Genomic DNA, 16,577 nt, shown 5'->3' on the forward strand with positions numbered 1-16,577 from the left:
TTCACTGTTCCATATTAAGGAAGCTGAATGGAAGCCGAAAAACTTCTTTGTCCGAGTTTTTATCCCAAACAGAACTTGTGTCTGGCGGACACGCGGACTGAAGCAAAGTGAAAATAAATGTTCATGCCCTCTTTATAAAGCGAGCTAAACGGGTCGAAATAAAATTAAGCTTATTCTATTTTGAAAGTTTCCAATACCAGAAGTTCGCCCATCCCGTCCGCCGAGTTTCTCGATTACGCTCACGTGTCATATTTTGGTGTCGACGGTTTTCACTATTTTACACGGATTTGTTTTTGTTTTTTTGTCCACCCTTTGCCCCCCGCCACCCACCGCTGTCGTAGAATATATCCTAGCTGTCGAAGTCAATGTTTCTTTGCCCAATGAAATGGTTTCGATTTTCAGAAGGATATATATTTATTGCTCTAAGCCATTTATTCCGAATGAAACGCTGACGTCTATACCAATAAAAACACACAATCACACACACATAAACATACTCGTACACAATGTAGTAGGTATGTTTATACATATATATATATATATATATTGTATGTCTACAAGCTGTTTCAAATTCTTTTCGACTTTTTCATTTTAGTTTTGTTAAATTTATAATTGAAATTTTATCGACGGTGCTAAAACAAATTTAACGGTTGTTCAAAAACGGTTAAAAATTACAAGCATACTGTTGATGTGTGCAATAGAATGTATGAAAACCAGCTATATTCTATAAACTATGCAATGAAAATATAATTCAATATTTATTTATCATTATATTTTTATATTATTAACCTTAAAATATAATTTATATACAAATGTAATGATTCGTCAAACAAATAAAATACAACTTATTATTATATTTAAAGTTATCAGCTAATATTCTGTTGTTTCTAATGACTTAGTGTTTATGAACTGATTAGACTTCTTAAGCGTTTTACAATTTTTATAGTCATTAACTTTTTTTCTTTTTAATTACGTTTGAAAAACATTCATCGCCAAATACAAATAGTATTAATAACCAAAAACTATCGGAGCGATTTGATCACAACTTTTAATTTTAGATTTGACATTTTTAGAGGTTAAAATTTCCATTTCATTGAGCATATTTCTGGCCGTATTACAAGTTGAAACTTAACCGGCCATTGGAAATTTATGTTCCGCACATTAATCGATAACAATTCCCTGATATATTTATTTTGACTATTTATGTTACTCAGATAACATTTTATTATAACAATATAATATAACAATGAGTTTTAAAAATATTTACATTGGTAGTATAATATTTATAAATTGAAAAATTATGAAATAATAGATAATAAAATTGTATTTAAAACACTATAAATAATATTAATCTTTGTCAAAAATATAAACACTTTAATCATATTATCGATGGCAGAAATAATCATATACTACTTTTAGTGATTGATTGAAATATATTTTTAGTTGATTCACAAATATTTTAATTACTGTTAGTAAAACGTTTTTTTACTTTTATGAATTTGTATTATGTTTGTTGAATGAGTGTGTATTGTGTAATCACTAAAATAAGTGTGTATATTTTTTAATAAATTAATTTTTTTAATAATATTAGAACAAATATTGAAACTATATATACATCCATCAAACTGACCAGTCAGTGTCACAAAAGAGTATTTAAAATATTCGTATTATTAAAATATTGTATATTATGCTTGTATAATTAAATTTAAAAATTATATTTTGTCAATTTATCTGTTTGTCGAACGTTTGACATAGGTCTAATGAATTATTCAACATTACATTGATGATAGTTGTCTTTTAAATATTAAATTAATATTTTATAATTAGATAATGTAAATAAAAAACACTTGATATACAAAATGATTTTAAGTTATGAGTATGTATTTTAATTTTAATTATAAAAATAATATATTATCATATATTCAACCAAAACTTTATAAAGTTTTTTTTTTTTTTTGGAGAGAGTAAAATGCTGTGAAACAGTGACCCNTTGTCAATTTATCTGTTTGTCGAACGTTTGACATAGGTCTAATGAATTATTCAACATTACATTGATGATAGTTGTCTTTTAAATATTAAATTAATCCCTTATGATTCGAAGATTAAAGTACTACAAACCTTATATAAAAAATAATTTTCAGAAATGAGTATGTATGTTAATTTTAATTATAAAAATAATATATTATCATATATTCAACCAAAACTTTATTAAGTTTTTTTTTTTTTTTGGAGAGAGTAAAATGCTGTGAAACAGTGACCCGTTTTAGTATTTAAAAAACTAGATGGCCGCCGAATTGTGATTACATATATTTGGTTTCGATTTGATTCATTTCAAATATTATTGTCTTTACACTTCGTACTGTCTCGTCTTCAGTTTTTCCAAGTACTTCAATACCATCAACATAACATGTTATATTGTATAATATTATCAGCTTTATATTTACTGGGTAGTGGGTAGGCTTTTTGCTACTACATCCAGTGCGCTGTTAAATACCATAGGAGAGAATACATCACCTTAATATGGATCAACTGTGGTTTATACTCAATAGAGTGAGTTAGACTCAATCTGGTTTATTTCACATTTTTTTCTTTTACACATTCTAATAATTGTTCTTAACTTGACTGGAGTACCCAAATGGTGTTTGGTGTTTCCACAAGTCTTATATTATAACCGATCATTATGCTTGTCTAAAATTCACGAATGGTAAGTTTATTTTTTGTTTAAGTTCATAATATTTCCCTATCATGTGTCGGTGCCTGAATATGTATGAATACGTACTTCTTTAATATTCATTTTTTTTCCTTCAATAGGAGCTTTTATTTGAACAGTTCGAATTTCTTTCTGCAGTTGATCGATTATCCGTTTGCGTTATATCTGTAACTAGCATAGAGTACCTATTCTAATACTGGTAAAATGGTTAATATGAATTATAATTATTTGAGATGGATTTGACAGTAGAATTCGTGTTGGCGATTACAATTCCTCTCAAAACAATAAAAAGAAATAACAACACAATAAAACGTACAAATCCAATTTTCCGATCGTCCATCCAACGGAAAACGGTAAGGCTTTAGCACCCAACCAAACGTGAGGTGGTTAGTCCGTCATAAACATTAATCAGCGTTTAAGTTCCACAGATTTTGCGTTTTACAACAGACCATGCGGTGGCAATAGGTACCTACTACAGTTGGCTCGGATGATGGCGAACTGCAATTAGGCAAAATTCCAAAAAGCGGACACTCCTCTACGGGAACCTGACCACTAACCCACTAGGCTGACCCATAACAGTGTTTACTCGATCTATCAGTTAGTTTTTAGAATTATTTACATGATGAGACGAGAAATATATATTAGATAATTATCATAGACACCGAATTCACCGCATTTCCTTAGAAAGTTGAGATGGACTGCTTTATTATCTATATACACACCTAATAAGACTCAAAATGAGTTCGGAAATGGACCCAATGGCGTAATTTTCATAAAAATAGAGAAAACAATAGAAGCAATTAGTAATTTTGCAATTTATTGATGAATGCATATTTATTATCATGTCCATCACAATCTCAAAACCACAGTTCTTTGTCCATAAGAGTTAATGAAAATTATATGAAATAATAATTTTCATACTGAAACACAATATTATTCAAAAAACGAAATACCTACCATCGAGTCGTAATAACACAATAAATTATAATAATATGGATCATTAACAATTATGATACGGCACAATGTATAGGCAAAAGTGATACATAACTAGCTTTAATTTGTTGCTTTATCCCGAAAGTAAAGTAAAACATTATGATCTAAGTGGCGACTGTCCATCAAATTATATATTTTTATAATGATTTACACAATTTTGATTTGATTTTTAGAAAATAAGGTGAAATAAAATGCATATAAATATTATAGTTTTTAGTAGTAAACAGTTCAAGTTTATTGTAACAATACACTCGGCATTGAGAGAGAACACAATATTGTATTATCAAAAAAATAAGTGCTATTAATCCATGGTATAACGTTATTATGGCGATTCAATATAATTAATTAAAACCGTCAAATTTAAAGTTTATACGTTTCGATAGAGCAGACTTATCCAGAATGTGCACAACAGATTGGATAATTTAATATTAAAATCGATTAATCTAATAATAGTTTTCGTTGTGAAGAAAATATTTTTGGAGTTTATAAACCTAAGATAAATCTTTTGTTTATTATTCTACAATTGATAATTATTTGTGAAATAGTTCATTAACTTTATTACGTCGTGTCCGTACTTTTGACTTTGTACAACTGCGTTAGAATTTTAAACGTCTACCTTAATTTTTTAATAATGATAAATAACCAACATTTTCAACTACAGAATTCCAACTTGAAGATAAACAATTTTCATTAAGCCAAAATTAAATTATGAATATTGACAATTTATTATTTGACGATGGTAAAATGGCAAATTATTATGATATAATCACATTACTGTATTATTATATATTTGTCTTGTATGAGCATATACTTGTGAAATTAAACTTTTTGCACACAATTTTTGTATAAAAGTTTCTAATTATACAATAGATAACATAACTATATGTATCTAAACATTATTTATGCCTTAATTAGAGGTTCCGTGTTTTTCTTATTATAGAGGACATACTTTATGTTCAGTTTTCTAATATTTTTTGAAATTTTTTCTTTGTGTTTCATAAAAATATTTATAAATAATACTTAAAATTTGTGTGTCATTATATCTTAAGTGTTGAATTACTTTTCTTTTGAAGTAATTGTTATTATTCATAGAAATCGAGGTTTTAGGAATAAAGTTGGCAATATAAAATAAACTATGACTGATATTATTGTGGTACACACATTTACATCGGTATTATGTTAAAAAAATGAATAAGAAAAATGTTTTTTAACGTAGAAATATTTAATATAAAATTAATTAATTGATATTAATCTAAAAAATTAGTCAACATTTTACCTACATTTTAATCATCATTAAATAAATAAACAAATAACCTAACCTTCTGTCTTTAAGTCTTCAAATAATCAATAAGTTATATTTGCTTAACTCTTCTACACAACTTAACACTCAGTAATTCACCGCAAATAATTAGTAAGAATAAATAGTTAATACGATTATAATGCTGTACTAAAAACGACGACCGACGCTGAATTAAAACTGAGATTTCCATAGTATTTTCAATAAATAATACAACAGATGAAAATAAAGTAATCATTTTTAATTTCCATTGTTTTTGTAGTTTATACACAGAGCAAAATACGAGTAAGTGAGAGAAATATGGAATGCACATATTCCAGACAAATAACACTGTGAATTGTGACGGATACGTACACTTGACGTGTATTAATGGTTGAAACAAACAAAATTTATAACACACAGGTGCCTTAATACCAATTGAAGGCACGATAAAAGCACGCGAATTAAAGTAGTATGAGATAACTATTATAAACAGAGAAATACATTTCTTGAGAAAAAAAAAAACTATTATATTTGCATTTTGCATATTATTCTGAAGGAATTGGTCCGGAGTCAACGTAAATGGGTGTTTCGATATATTATCTCTAGCCGTTTCTCTCTTACCCTTACTCCTTCTCTTCTCTCTCTGACTCACTTTCTCTTCATACCAACTCAATATCTCTGTCTACTACTCTCCTAATTTAATATATATGAGTTTGTTATGAATGGGTTTATGGATTACTGAATTTAGTTGGTAGGAGTTTAAGATGGAACACTGACTCTAATTAATGGTATTCGATGATTATTATTATACCTAAAGATCATTTTGGATTAAATATACTTGGATTAAATTACCCCCGAAACAATATTGTATTAAAACATTAAAAAATCAAATAATACTATTATTTTAACTACGTACTTAAATAACCGATACTTCGGTGTCATTCATTATAGGTAGGAAGTCATAAAAATAACTTAACATTAATTTTGTTGTTGCATACAAACTTATTACGTAATATTTCTAAAATGTTATTTAATGTCTTAAAATATCGAATGGTGTACAAATCGTGGATTATTATAATATGTTCTTAAGCTATGGGTTGATTAATCTTCGATAAAATATTATTTGTATACAAATTTAAAAATACTATAATTATATAAAATGCATTATATTAATTATTTAATTATTAATTGTTTGAATAAATTGAAACTTTGGGTTTTTATAATGGCATTGTAGTTATGAAAATACAAATATAATTTATTCAAATTAATATGAAAAATAAAATAAATGACCTTAATGTCTAACGGAAGATTGATTCGTTAATATAATACATTTTTCGTTTGATATGATCAAACACATGATTCTAAAAAAACTTTTAAACTTTTTTCAAAATAAAATAATTAAAAAATTATTTTTCAACTGAACAGTAATAATCAATATGTTGTAGCTTATTGTGTAGCCGAGTAGGTAAATTTTAATGGATAATTCGTGATGTTTTAAAAGTGATGGCTTTCACAGTTCATATAATTTATTATTGATCCAGAAATAAAATTAATTTAAATAAATTCATCAATGAAAATGTATTTTTATTATAGAAATTAAATGTATTCAAAACAATAAGCGTATTAAGTTATTATAATTTAATAATTTATTGGACTTTATTAAACAGATATGCTGTGTTATTTTTCATTAATTTATTATTTTTGGCGTCGGTTTTATTTGAAATAAATATGATTTAAACGTTGCACAATATTTACACATAATAACTTATAGTAAAAACAATTTTAAAACATTAATTTTTTTGAATCTTATCAAAGTCAATCATAGTTTACTCCCTCGAAAAAAAAAATTGTGTTGATCATAGATTCACATTATTATTATTATTATTATTATTATTATACATAGCATTTCAGTCATTGGAAATTAACCTACACATACTTACACAATCAAAACGTACAAATACGCTTTATTGATTAATTTTGTTCATATGTATGTTAAGTATATACATAAAATAGTGTAAGCTTGGTTATATTCATACTAATTGTACGCATCAAATTAGAGTTTCTTGAAAACTAGTGATAGATAACAAATTACCATTATACTTAAGAAGAATTCAGTTAATATATTGGTTTATACTGTTTTATAGAGTTCAAAGTCAGTTAACTAATATAGACAAATATTATTAATTGGGTAATTATCGAACAACAATGATTTATTTGTCTTTATCCTTAATAAATCCTAATTTTGTTTCCATAAACAATAAACCACCCTATTATATAACTATTCTGAATCACATAATTAGGGCAATTGATCTTGATCTTTATAATACACATACAAACTAAGAAGTACACGTTTATAAATATATTTTTTTTTTCACACAACGATAGTATCTAAAATTGAAAATTATTTGTCGGATTGGATGGCGATTATTATTATTATGAATGTATATTTGTAGTGAAAACAAAAATACACCCACATACTATTGTATAGATTTTTAGGAGGAAACGTGTACAGTAAGTATTACTATCGGATGATTTATAGAATAAGCACTGAAAGGAAATGTTTAACTCTTAAGTTAATCTGAGTCAAGTTCTAATTTAAATTTATTAGAATTCACGCGACTATATCATTATCAACTCAACTTACTATTTCACAATGAAACTATTTAGAACCATTAATTGAACACAATACTCCTGAGTACAAGGATTGAAGTTGATCACAAGTTTATTTTCAAACAGTTTTTTTTTTTTTACTCCAAAAGGTGGATAGTGAATAGTGAGTTGGTAAATTTTGGCTTGAACAAATTTCAATGCCGCGGCAATTAGCATTAGGTTTAAAAAATTACCATTTCCTAGTAAACGAGCGTTGTCGAATTTCAAACCCTTTTTTTCCTCTCGGAGTAAACCACCTCCCATATCATTATTCTGGAATATTGACAGGACACGACGCATAACATTAACGGTGTCGAAGGAGCCAGAGGACACGTTATCATTCATACCATCGAGTTTGCGCGGTATCGCATGTGTGTGTGTGTGTGTGTGTGTGTGTGTGTGTGTGTCGTGTAAATTAAGGGTTACTTACTGAATATGGATTAGTCTAGACAGTTGTGTGTACACGTTGGTCACGCATGACACACATGTACCACGGTGCGTGCTCGTGTGCGTGCACACACATCCTCCTACGAAGCTGCGCGTTTTTCTGATGATGTACCGACCTCGTTTTCGCGCCCCGTCGCACATTATTTCAGCTGCTCAATCTTCTTCGGGGTGGAGATTAACGCCGGGTCAGGTAAAACAACTGTCGCAAATAAACGGTAATAAACCGCCGCCCCCCCCCCCCCCCCCACTCCGACTGGCCAACAGCCCGTTACGGCTATTACCACTATACGCGGTCTACGGCGAGACTTTTTCCCGTCTGCGAGAGAGTTAATTTATAATAAACTGTTACGGGATGACGACGTGCACTACGCAGGCGTTGAATGACGAAACTTTCGCGAAACATTGTTGTTAATATGGGTAGACGTTAAAGTTGTTCGCGTTGATGGATTATTACAATAATTATGTGCACAGAGAACGGTAATAAGTATAACGATATAATCAATAAGTGTATACTACAGTGATATTAGCCACACGATCAGAGTATGGTATTATCATGTAAAATATACTCACGTTATTGAGAATATCTGTTACTCACTGTACCTACAAATTATGAATTATGACTTGAAATTACAATTTTAATGCAATTACTATTTAAATAGTTGTGAGCGATGATTTGTGGAGAGACTCTGTCTCCTTTTAGAAGTTGTGTTATGTAACATTGATCAAATAACAGATGGTATATTATGTATTTTTGGTTTAAATTATTTTTAGAAAGATAACTGGATATACACTGAGTAGGTAAATAATACCTTTTGTGAACGGTATAAATTAAAAATATATAACGACATAATTTAATTAAATTATTAAAACATTTAATTAACTAAATTATTTTTTCAAGCAAAGCAAAACAAAGTTTCTATGATACTTATATTTTAACCACAAATGACATTGTTGGCGAAAAATGAACATTTTCTTTATTTAATATGCTTTATATTGTAGATTAGTACTGCAAGTAATATATAACGCCTATAGTTTTTAATATAAAAATATTATAGTGTATTTATTAATATTTAATAATATTTATTCATGCTAATATATATATATAATGACTCAATATTAACAATAGTAATTGTTAAAATTTTCTATTGGTTTGGTACATAATTAGTATTAATAACTGTCGAATTGGCCGGATTTTAGTAATTATTAACAAACGTCTACCACTAATCGATATCTATGTTTTCTCCGCAATCACCAATCCATGTGACAGTCGACAACCAATATCTACTATTTACTAAGTACACTAAGTTTACTAGTACGTAACCAACAAACAAAGGAGCCACTACGATATTATATTGACTGGCAGATCGACAGTAAGTTGGAAGATTTATGTCATCTGATCAACAAAAGAATATTGTCGTATGGGACTTATCATTCGGACGTGACCAAATGTCTAGGATATTTATTTGCATAATTGATACTGCTCTTTCCTGTCTGAATATATTATTAATAAGACAATATTATGACCTGTGTTACAATGTTATATATATCACGATTTATCAACAAGCAGAGATTATTCAAGATCTTATGTATTTATTAATCAGTTATATGTCCTGCACATCCACCTATCATCTATTATAAATGATATCACGGAAACCGTAAGGGCTTACGCCTGTCAATTTTGTATGTAAAACATTTTAAATAATATACTAATTGATATATTTATTAAATTATATGAGACTATAATTGTGTAGATGTAGAAATGATAGTCTCCTTAAAATTAGTTTCCAAAGACAAATATTTCAAATACAACCTACTCAAAATTAAAAAAAAAAAAAAAACAATAATCCTATATAGTGTTCTCGCTAATGAGATATTAATATTATATTCGTGTAAGCCTACGATCATATCTGTCTTTGCTGTACGGCCTGCATGTTAATTGTAAAAGTCTTAAAAAGTTAACTTGGTCAAATGCATTCCACCATTAAGAATATTGTCCATAGACGTAATGCAGAGAATGGTATTATACGTTCGTCTAAAATGGAATATTTCTAAGCCAGATCTACAATACCTATATCATAATGACGAGAAAAAAATAGGATTCTTCATATTATGCAAATCAATACGGTAGAACAAATTGACATATCTTTCGATCTGCCTCCTATGGCTGACACCTCATTAGTCTCAGCTACAAATACCCAAACAGCTGTAGCTTGGACTATATTCAATATTCATCGTACCCCCATTATAATATAATAATAATAATAATAATAATATGCATACAAAACGTGTCTTATTTATTCAAATTTACCAAACGCATTATAAGAATGTGACATTACGATATAAAAATTAATTTTAAACCGTATGTTCTGTTAAACAAATCTTTAGATTTCATACTGATTACTGAGTTTAGTGTATGTTTATTATTTGCATATTTCACTTAATCATTTTTCTAAAAATATCATCCTTTTTTTTATATGTCTCCAGCGAATATCATTATTACAATAACCAAATTAATATTTTTTGACACTGTATGCCCAGCAATCTGCAACAAATTTAGATCGAAATTCTTTCCAACCATTTATATAATATAATATTTTAAGTTACTCATTGAACTACGATCAGTATACAATTCAAAACATCAATTGATAATCCATTATGCAAACACTTGACGAAACCTTGGACCAACTCAGGTCAAAGCAGAAAAATTCTCAAATTTTTAAAATGAACTGACCTCTTCGACAAAATATAATTGTAATTGTTAAATTAATGTATCATAATGTAAACTCTTTAGGTCATAACAGTTGTGAATTATTAATAGTATCTAAGACCTTTAACTAATGGACCTTGCTGAGTTGTATTTCCAGATCAATAAAAAAATCTAATATGACGGAGAATGTATTTCGGTAATTGGTGTTATAGATTAAAGCTCCATGAATTAATTGTTTAACCATTAATTTAGGTGTGTCAGGAACATGACTAAATTATCTGAAAAATGTACATTTTATGTTACACTGTTTCAATCTAAAATAAACAAATATCAAATATTGAAATATGTCTACAGAATAGTAAGTGTTATACCTTTGTGACGTTCGAACTTTTATTATGAGCTTAAAACAGTATTTCAAAATATAATACGTATGCAATCAGAAACTGTTATAGGTATTTATTTCAATAAAAATACTGTTTTGTATAAGTATAAAATCTTCTTAAAATTTTGTATTTTCTACATATTATTATAATGAAATAAAAAGGTTTGAAATTGGTTCAGAGTTTAAGATGATATTGAGTGTTTCCATTATATTTAACAGTAACATTTTTCGGGGGTAAATGTATATTCAATTCAGAAAATAAAAATGTTTAAGATTATAGTAAGTTAGGCACATATATTTTATATAACCTCACCTAAACCAACCCAAATATATATATATGCTATATACGTATTAGTATAATACTATAATTTATTCTCATAGTTGAAAAATAAAACTTTGATGTACCTACTTTACACTTATAGTTTTTAATTTTACATTTGCGGATTTACACATTAGCATAATAGTAATAAGCGATTCATATTCGTTCTAATGAAAACAATATTTTTAGGAAACTATACACTGCATAGCTCACAAACGACTATATAAATTGTTCTATAACAATATTAAACGCTTAAGTTCATAACAATGACAATATTATTATTATTACAAAGAAATTGTAGTGAAAAGTCAATATTTTAATTTTATCATTTTTTATTTTAATTGACAGATATAAACAATTTATACTTGACTCGATTAAAAGTAAAAACTTGCCAGTCAAATTAACTTCAATAAAATTGTGAAAGAGTTGAATTTTTTAAGAAACATTTTACTGAAAATAATATTTCAAAACATTCTGCCACCTCTTTAATGTTAAATGGGGTTAAAAAATATTTAGCATTATATACTAAACCCATGATATACCTGAACACCGACATCATTGTACATACGACAATAGAACTTTGCTTCTCGTACATTTTGTTAATGTTTACACTCAAATTTATAATAATTTAACTCACACTTACTAATATTATAGAATTGCATGACAATAATATAATTTATAGTCTGATGGTGCTTATTATTTTAAAATTAATGACTGTCACTTTTACAGAACCAATTGGTAATGAACGAAAATTATTGATAAATCCCGTTTATAAATGTTAAGTGTTTTATTTATTTCTTGAACCTCAACCGAGAAAAATATTGTTACTGAGTCTTCGATAAAACATAATAATATATGAAATATGAATATTGCAAGTGCTCTGAGACACATGATAATAATCGAGCACAGGCGACAGGCATATAATTTATTAATAAAAGCAATTAAACTGTTGAAATTCGATTGATAATAATAATATATTTGAATATCAGCATCCGAACGTTCATTTCAAGATATTTTTAGAACATCGTGTTTACACTAGTGTAAGCTCAAGTTTATTACATTTTTCTACTTTGCTCCTGACATCAATCTGAATCTAATCTGCATTGTTTGTTTATAATTTTGTTGGATCGAATATCTAAGGGATAACGCACAGTAACGGAGAGATATTGAACAAACAAAATAGTACAAATGTTTATTTTGCATTGATAAAAGTAAAGAAAATAACATATCTACACATGCAAAATACATTATGTGCCTATTTGAAGTTTACAAAATTTTGAACTATTTATATAAATTTCAGTTTTTAGATTGATAATTAATTTAATATAAACAGTAAACGTAATATTATGTACTTTTACTTATTTCACACTTTTACACATCTCCGAGCATTCATTATTGTGCTCCTAATGTGGTATCTGACTTTGTATTTTTATTTTCATATATCATACTACGTCTGTCATTTATTTCAGATGCATTACAATGTGCTTTCAACCATATTATTACAACTATTTTTAATATGGTTTACATTTTCATACTTTCCAACTTCAATGTGCACTACCTATGACATTTGACCTAACAAGTCAATTTAGAATTAATCATTACTCTTCATGATATTTTAAAGTAAACATTTTAATTCAGTATCTATAATAATTGTATCAAATTATTACGATATATATCTTAATTTTATTTGAGTTAACCTTTTTTAAGTTATAAATTATTACACTTGGCTCATAAACATAAATCACCGGTTGACATATAAAATATTTTATATAAATACTAGCTGACCGCCCTGCAACGTTTGTATTGCCCACAGAGAATTTTTTTATGGGCACCTCGCCGACACCTAACCAAAACCAAAACCAATGAAAACACTAATAATAATGTGTGAATACGGCTTCGATAGATTTTGTGGTTTCCGAAATAACCGTGGCCAAACGCACAATATAATATATATATTGTAACAATTGTATTATTTTTAATTTGTTTCGTGTACAATGTAAAAGTTTATTTTCGAGATCATTTTCCTTGCGCATTTTAACTTGCTTCAATTTAATGAAAGCGTTTACACTAAAAAATAGTATTGCATAAATTTCAATCAAATACCAAGTGATTAGATAGGTACCTATTGTAAAAAACTTTTCAACATGTGGTTATACGAAGAGCTTCTCATGACGAGTTTTTAGTTATCCGGAACACAAAAGTTTACAGAATGACACATACCTGGCATTTCGGATATCGTTCGGGCACCCTCTTGACCTTCCAGCCGAGCAGAGGTGGTATGCAAATGACGCCACTGAATATCCACACGAAACCGATCATGACCATGGCCCGGGCTGGCGTGCGTTTCTTCAAATAGTCGACGGCCTGCGTGATGGACCAGTACCTGTCCAGGGCTATCAGACACAAGTTCATGATGGACGCGGTGCATAGGAGCACGTCGAGCGCGGCGTGTATGTCGCACCACCAGTCGCCGAATATCCAATAGCCCATCAGCTCGTTGGCCAACGAGAATGGCATGACGATTATGCCCAGGAAGAAGTCGGCCACTGCCAGGCTGGCGATGAACCAGTTCTGCACGTTTTTAAGCGCTTTCTCCGTCACGATGGCGATGATGACCAGCATGTTGCCCACGACGACGACGATCATGAGCATGATTACCACGACGGAAGCGACAACTATTTCCGGTATCGAGTACGTTGAAGGGTAAACCGACTCGAAAATGTAATACGTTCGGTTCGGGTCCATCGTCCCGTTGGTGTCGTTTAGGAAACCCGTGCCGTTCTCGTCCACCAGAAGCCCGAACTCGTTCTGGTCGATTTTGAACACCATGCCCGAGAGGCTGGATAGGTTTTCCGCCACGTTTAGCGAGTCCATTGTGGCGCCCGTGGCAGTGGATCAATTCAATCCGACCAAACAGAAGTTAGATATATCAATGCGATGGCCAGCGAAGGCGTGGGTGAAAGGAGAGGATGGTGATGGGCTTTAGGTGGTCACTGAGGACATCACCAGTTGGTGGACTGTATTGTCGACGGTAGCATGCCGCCAATAGTCAAATTTTCTCCACGCCTGCTGGCCCGTCGGGGGTCTCTTTCTCCGGAAATCCTTCCACCAAACAAAACTCATGACCCGTTTGCGTTTTCAAATGTGAATGGTTTCTGAAAAAAAAACGGAAAATCAGACAAAATAAATTCACATGAAACATATTGTATTATAACTAGGTGACACGAGTAAAGCCTTTTGCTAACCCTCTCGGCTTTTGCGACGGGAAAACGCAGCTTAAACCATGGCATTAAGTCCACGTCACGTTTCTCTCCTAACGCCTAATGGCTAACGAGAATATTTAAATAGATTACCGATCCTTGGAGACAATTCTGGTGTACAGGCGCAATATGTTATTCCACTAAGCGAATCAACTTAATTCTACGGCGTGTTGGGTAAACTTATAATCAATTTCAATTTGATACTTTGTAATTGAAATTGTATCAGTATTAATACCGCATTTTTGAACTTATTTTTTTGTTTCTACGTACCCTCATAACACCTTATTCGGTGTACATTTTCTATTATTCTCTCGTGTTATTAAAATTAAAATATAACTACCTATCTTCAAAAAATAAACTGCCATCTAATGTTTAAAATAATATAGTTACTTTTAAAATAACCATTTACGGCTACGATTTGTCTTAAAAATAGGTATTCATAATACTTTTATTTTTATTTATTGATTTTTTAAAAACAAATTTAAATACGAATGGAGATCAAATAAAATTTGTTTTTACAAATTATAATTAATAACATGGCACAGTATTCTATGTATAATATTGTGTGTATTATTATACCTAAAAGTTATATATAGAATTTACTATAAATCATGTACCTACTCTCTTAGACACTTTATACAAATATTATACTGTCACTCCGTAAAAAATATTTTCTTCATATTTTTTTTTCGTTACATTAAAAAATATCATAACACAATTAAAAATATGTTTTTGAAACAATATGTTATATTTTTTTTCGCAACCTTAATAAATTATAAAGGGATGTTATTTCAATTATACTGAGTACAACAATTGTATATGCAAAGTGAAGTTCGTAAAAATTAAATTATTTTCTTCTATTGCACCTGATATGTATTATTTTATTTCACACACTATAACACTTTTTATTAAATGTTAAATAATTGCATTAACATAACTAAACGTAAGACTATCAAGTGGCATATTATGCCTGCGTTAAATTGGTTTAGAAATTCGGATGTCGTTATTCCTCGAGAAAGTCTGATATTAAAGAAAGACACAATAATCAATGGTTATTTATTATTTATTATTGATTGTTCACTGTTACATGTATAATAAATCCTTTACTGACATATTATTCCGTCTTTATTAGAACGCCACATACACGAATTGATAACAACGTGAAACAATTCTATAATCTCGGGTGAGATAATAATTACATTCAATATATACCTACCTACTGTACATATATTAATTACATCACATTTCGAGTACTTTTCCACAGGCTTATAATATTTTGAATGAAACAACGGTCCTGCCATATAATTATTTTAATAGGACACTCAACAACATTTCTGTATGTGACTAAGTGCGTCATTAGACGATGAAATCATAAACTGGAATTTGATATTCAACCTAGCCTAACACGTGGATATTAAATTATATTTCAACTCTTTGACAAAGGAGGGTGTAGGTACCCGAGTGTGGAGCATGAATATTTTTCACAGCTATTTATACTTGGACACGATATAAAAAAAACAAAGCTAAATTTGACTAATTTCGTTAACAAATTTGGTGGTGGTAAATCTGATGTTCATCATAATAATACCATAATTATGGTCTAAATATTATGTAGGAACCTACTTATTATGCATCTTAAACGTAGATATTGATATTTAATTTATGATGTTGAACGAATATGTTTTGTATTGTCTTAATGTTTGAAAAATGACTTATATAAATATATAATAAAAATCAAAATGGATCATGGAGAAATAATGTTTTTATTCAACTGCAATTTGAAACAGCATACTGACAATCAAAAGAATAATACAAGTTTAGTAATGTCACA

At 29.2% G+C, this 16,577-nt stretch overlaps 1 protein-coding gene across 1 annotated transcript in view; it reads right to left on the bottom strand.

The window, feature by feature from the left end:
- Positions 1-16,577, bottom strand: part of LOC111027737 (probable G-protein coupled receptor No18) — a 130,560-nt gene that overhangs the window by 82,571 nt on the left and 31,412 nt on the right. Inside the window, exon 2 of the mRNA XM_022306155.1 lies at positions 13,707-14,641. Coding sequence (XP_022161847.1) covers positions 13,707-14,360 — 654 coding nt within the window. The 5' untranslated portion in view covers positions 14,361-14,641. The remainder of the gene's footprint in view (positions 1-13,706; positions 14,642-16,577) is intronic.

The sequence above is a fragment of the Myzus persicae genome, unplaced genomic scaffold (assembly GCF_001856785.1).
Source record: "Myzus persicae strain clone G006 unplaced genomic scaffold, MPER_G0061.0, whole genome shotgun sequence".
NCBI classification, from domain to species: Eukaryota; Metazoa; Arthropoda; class Insecta; order Hemiptera; family Aphididae; genus Myzus; species Myzus persicae.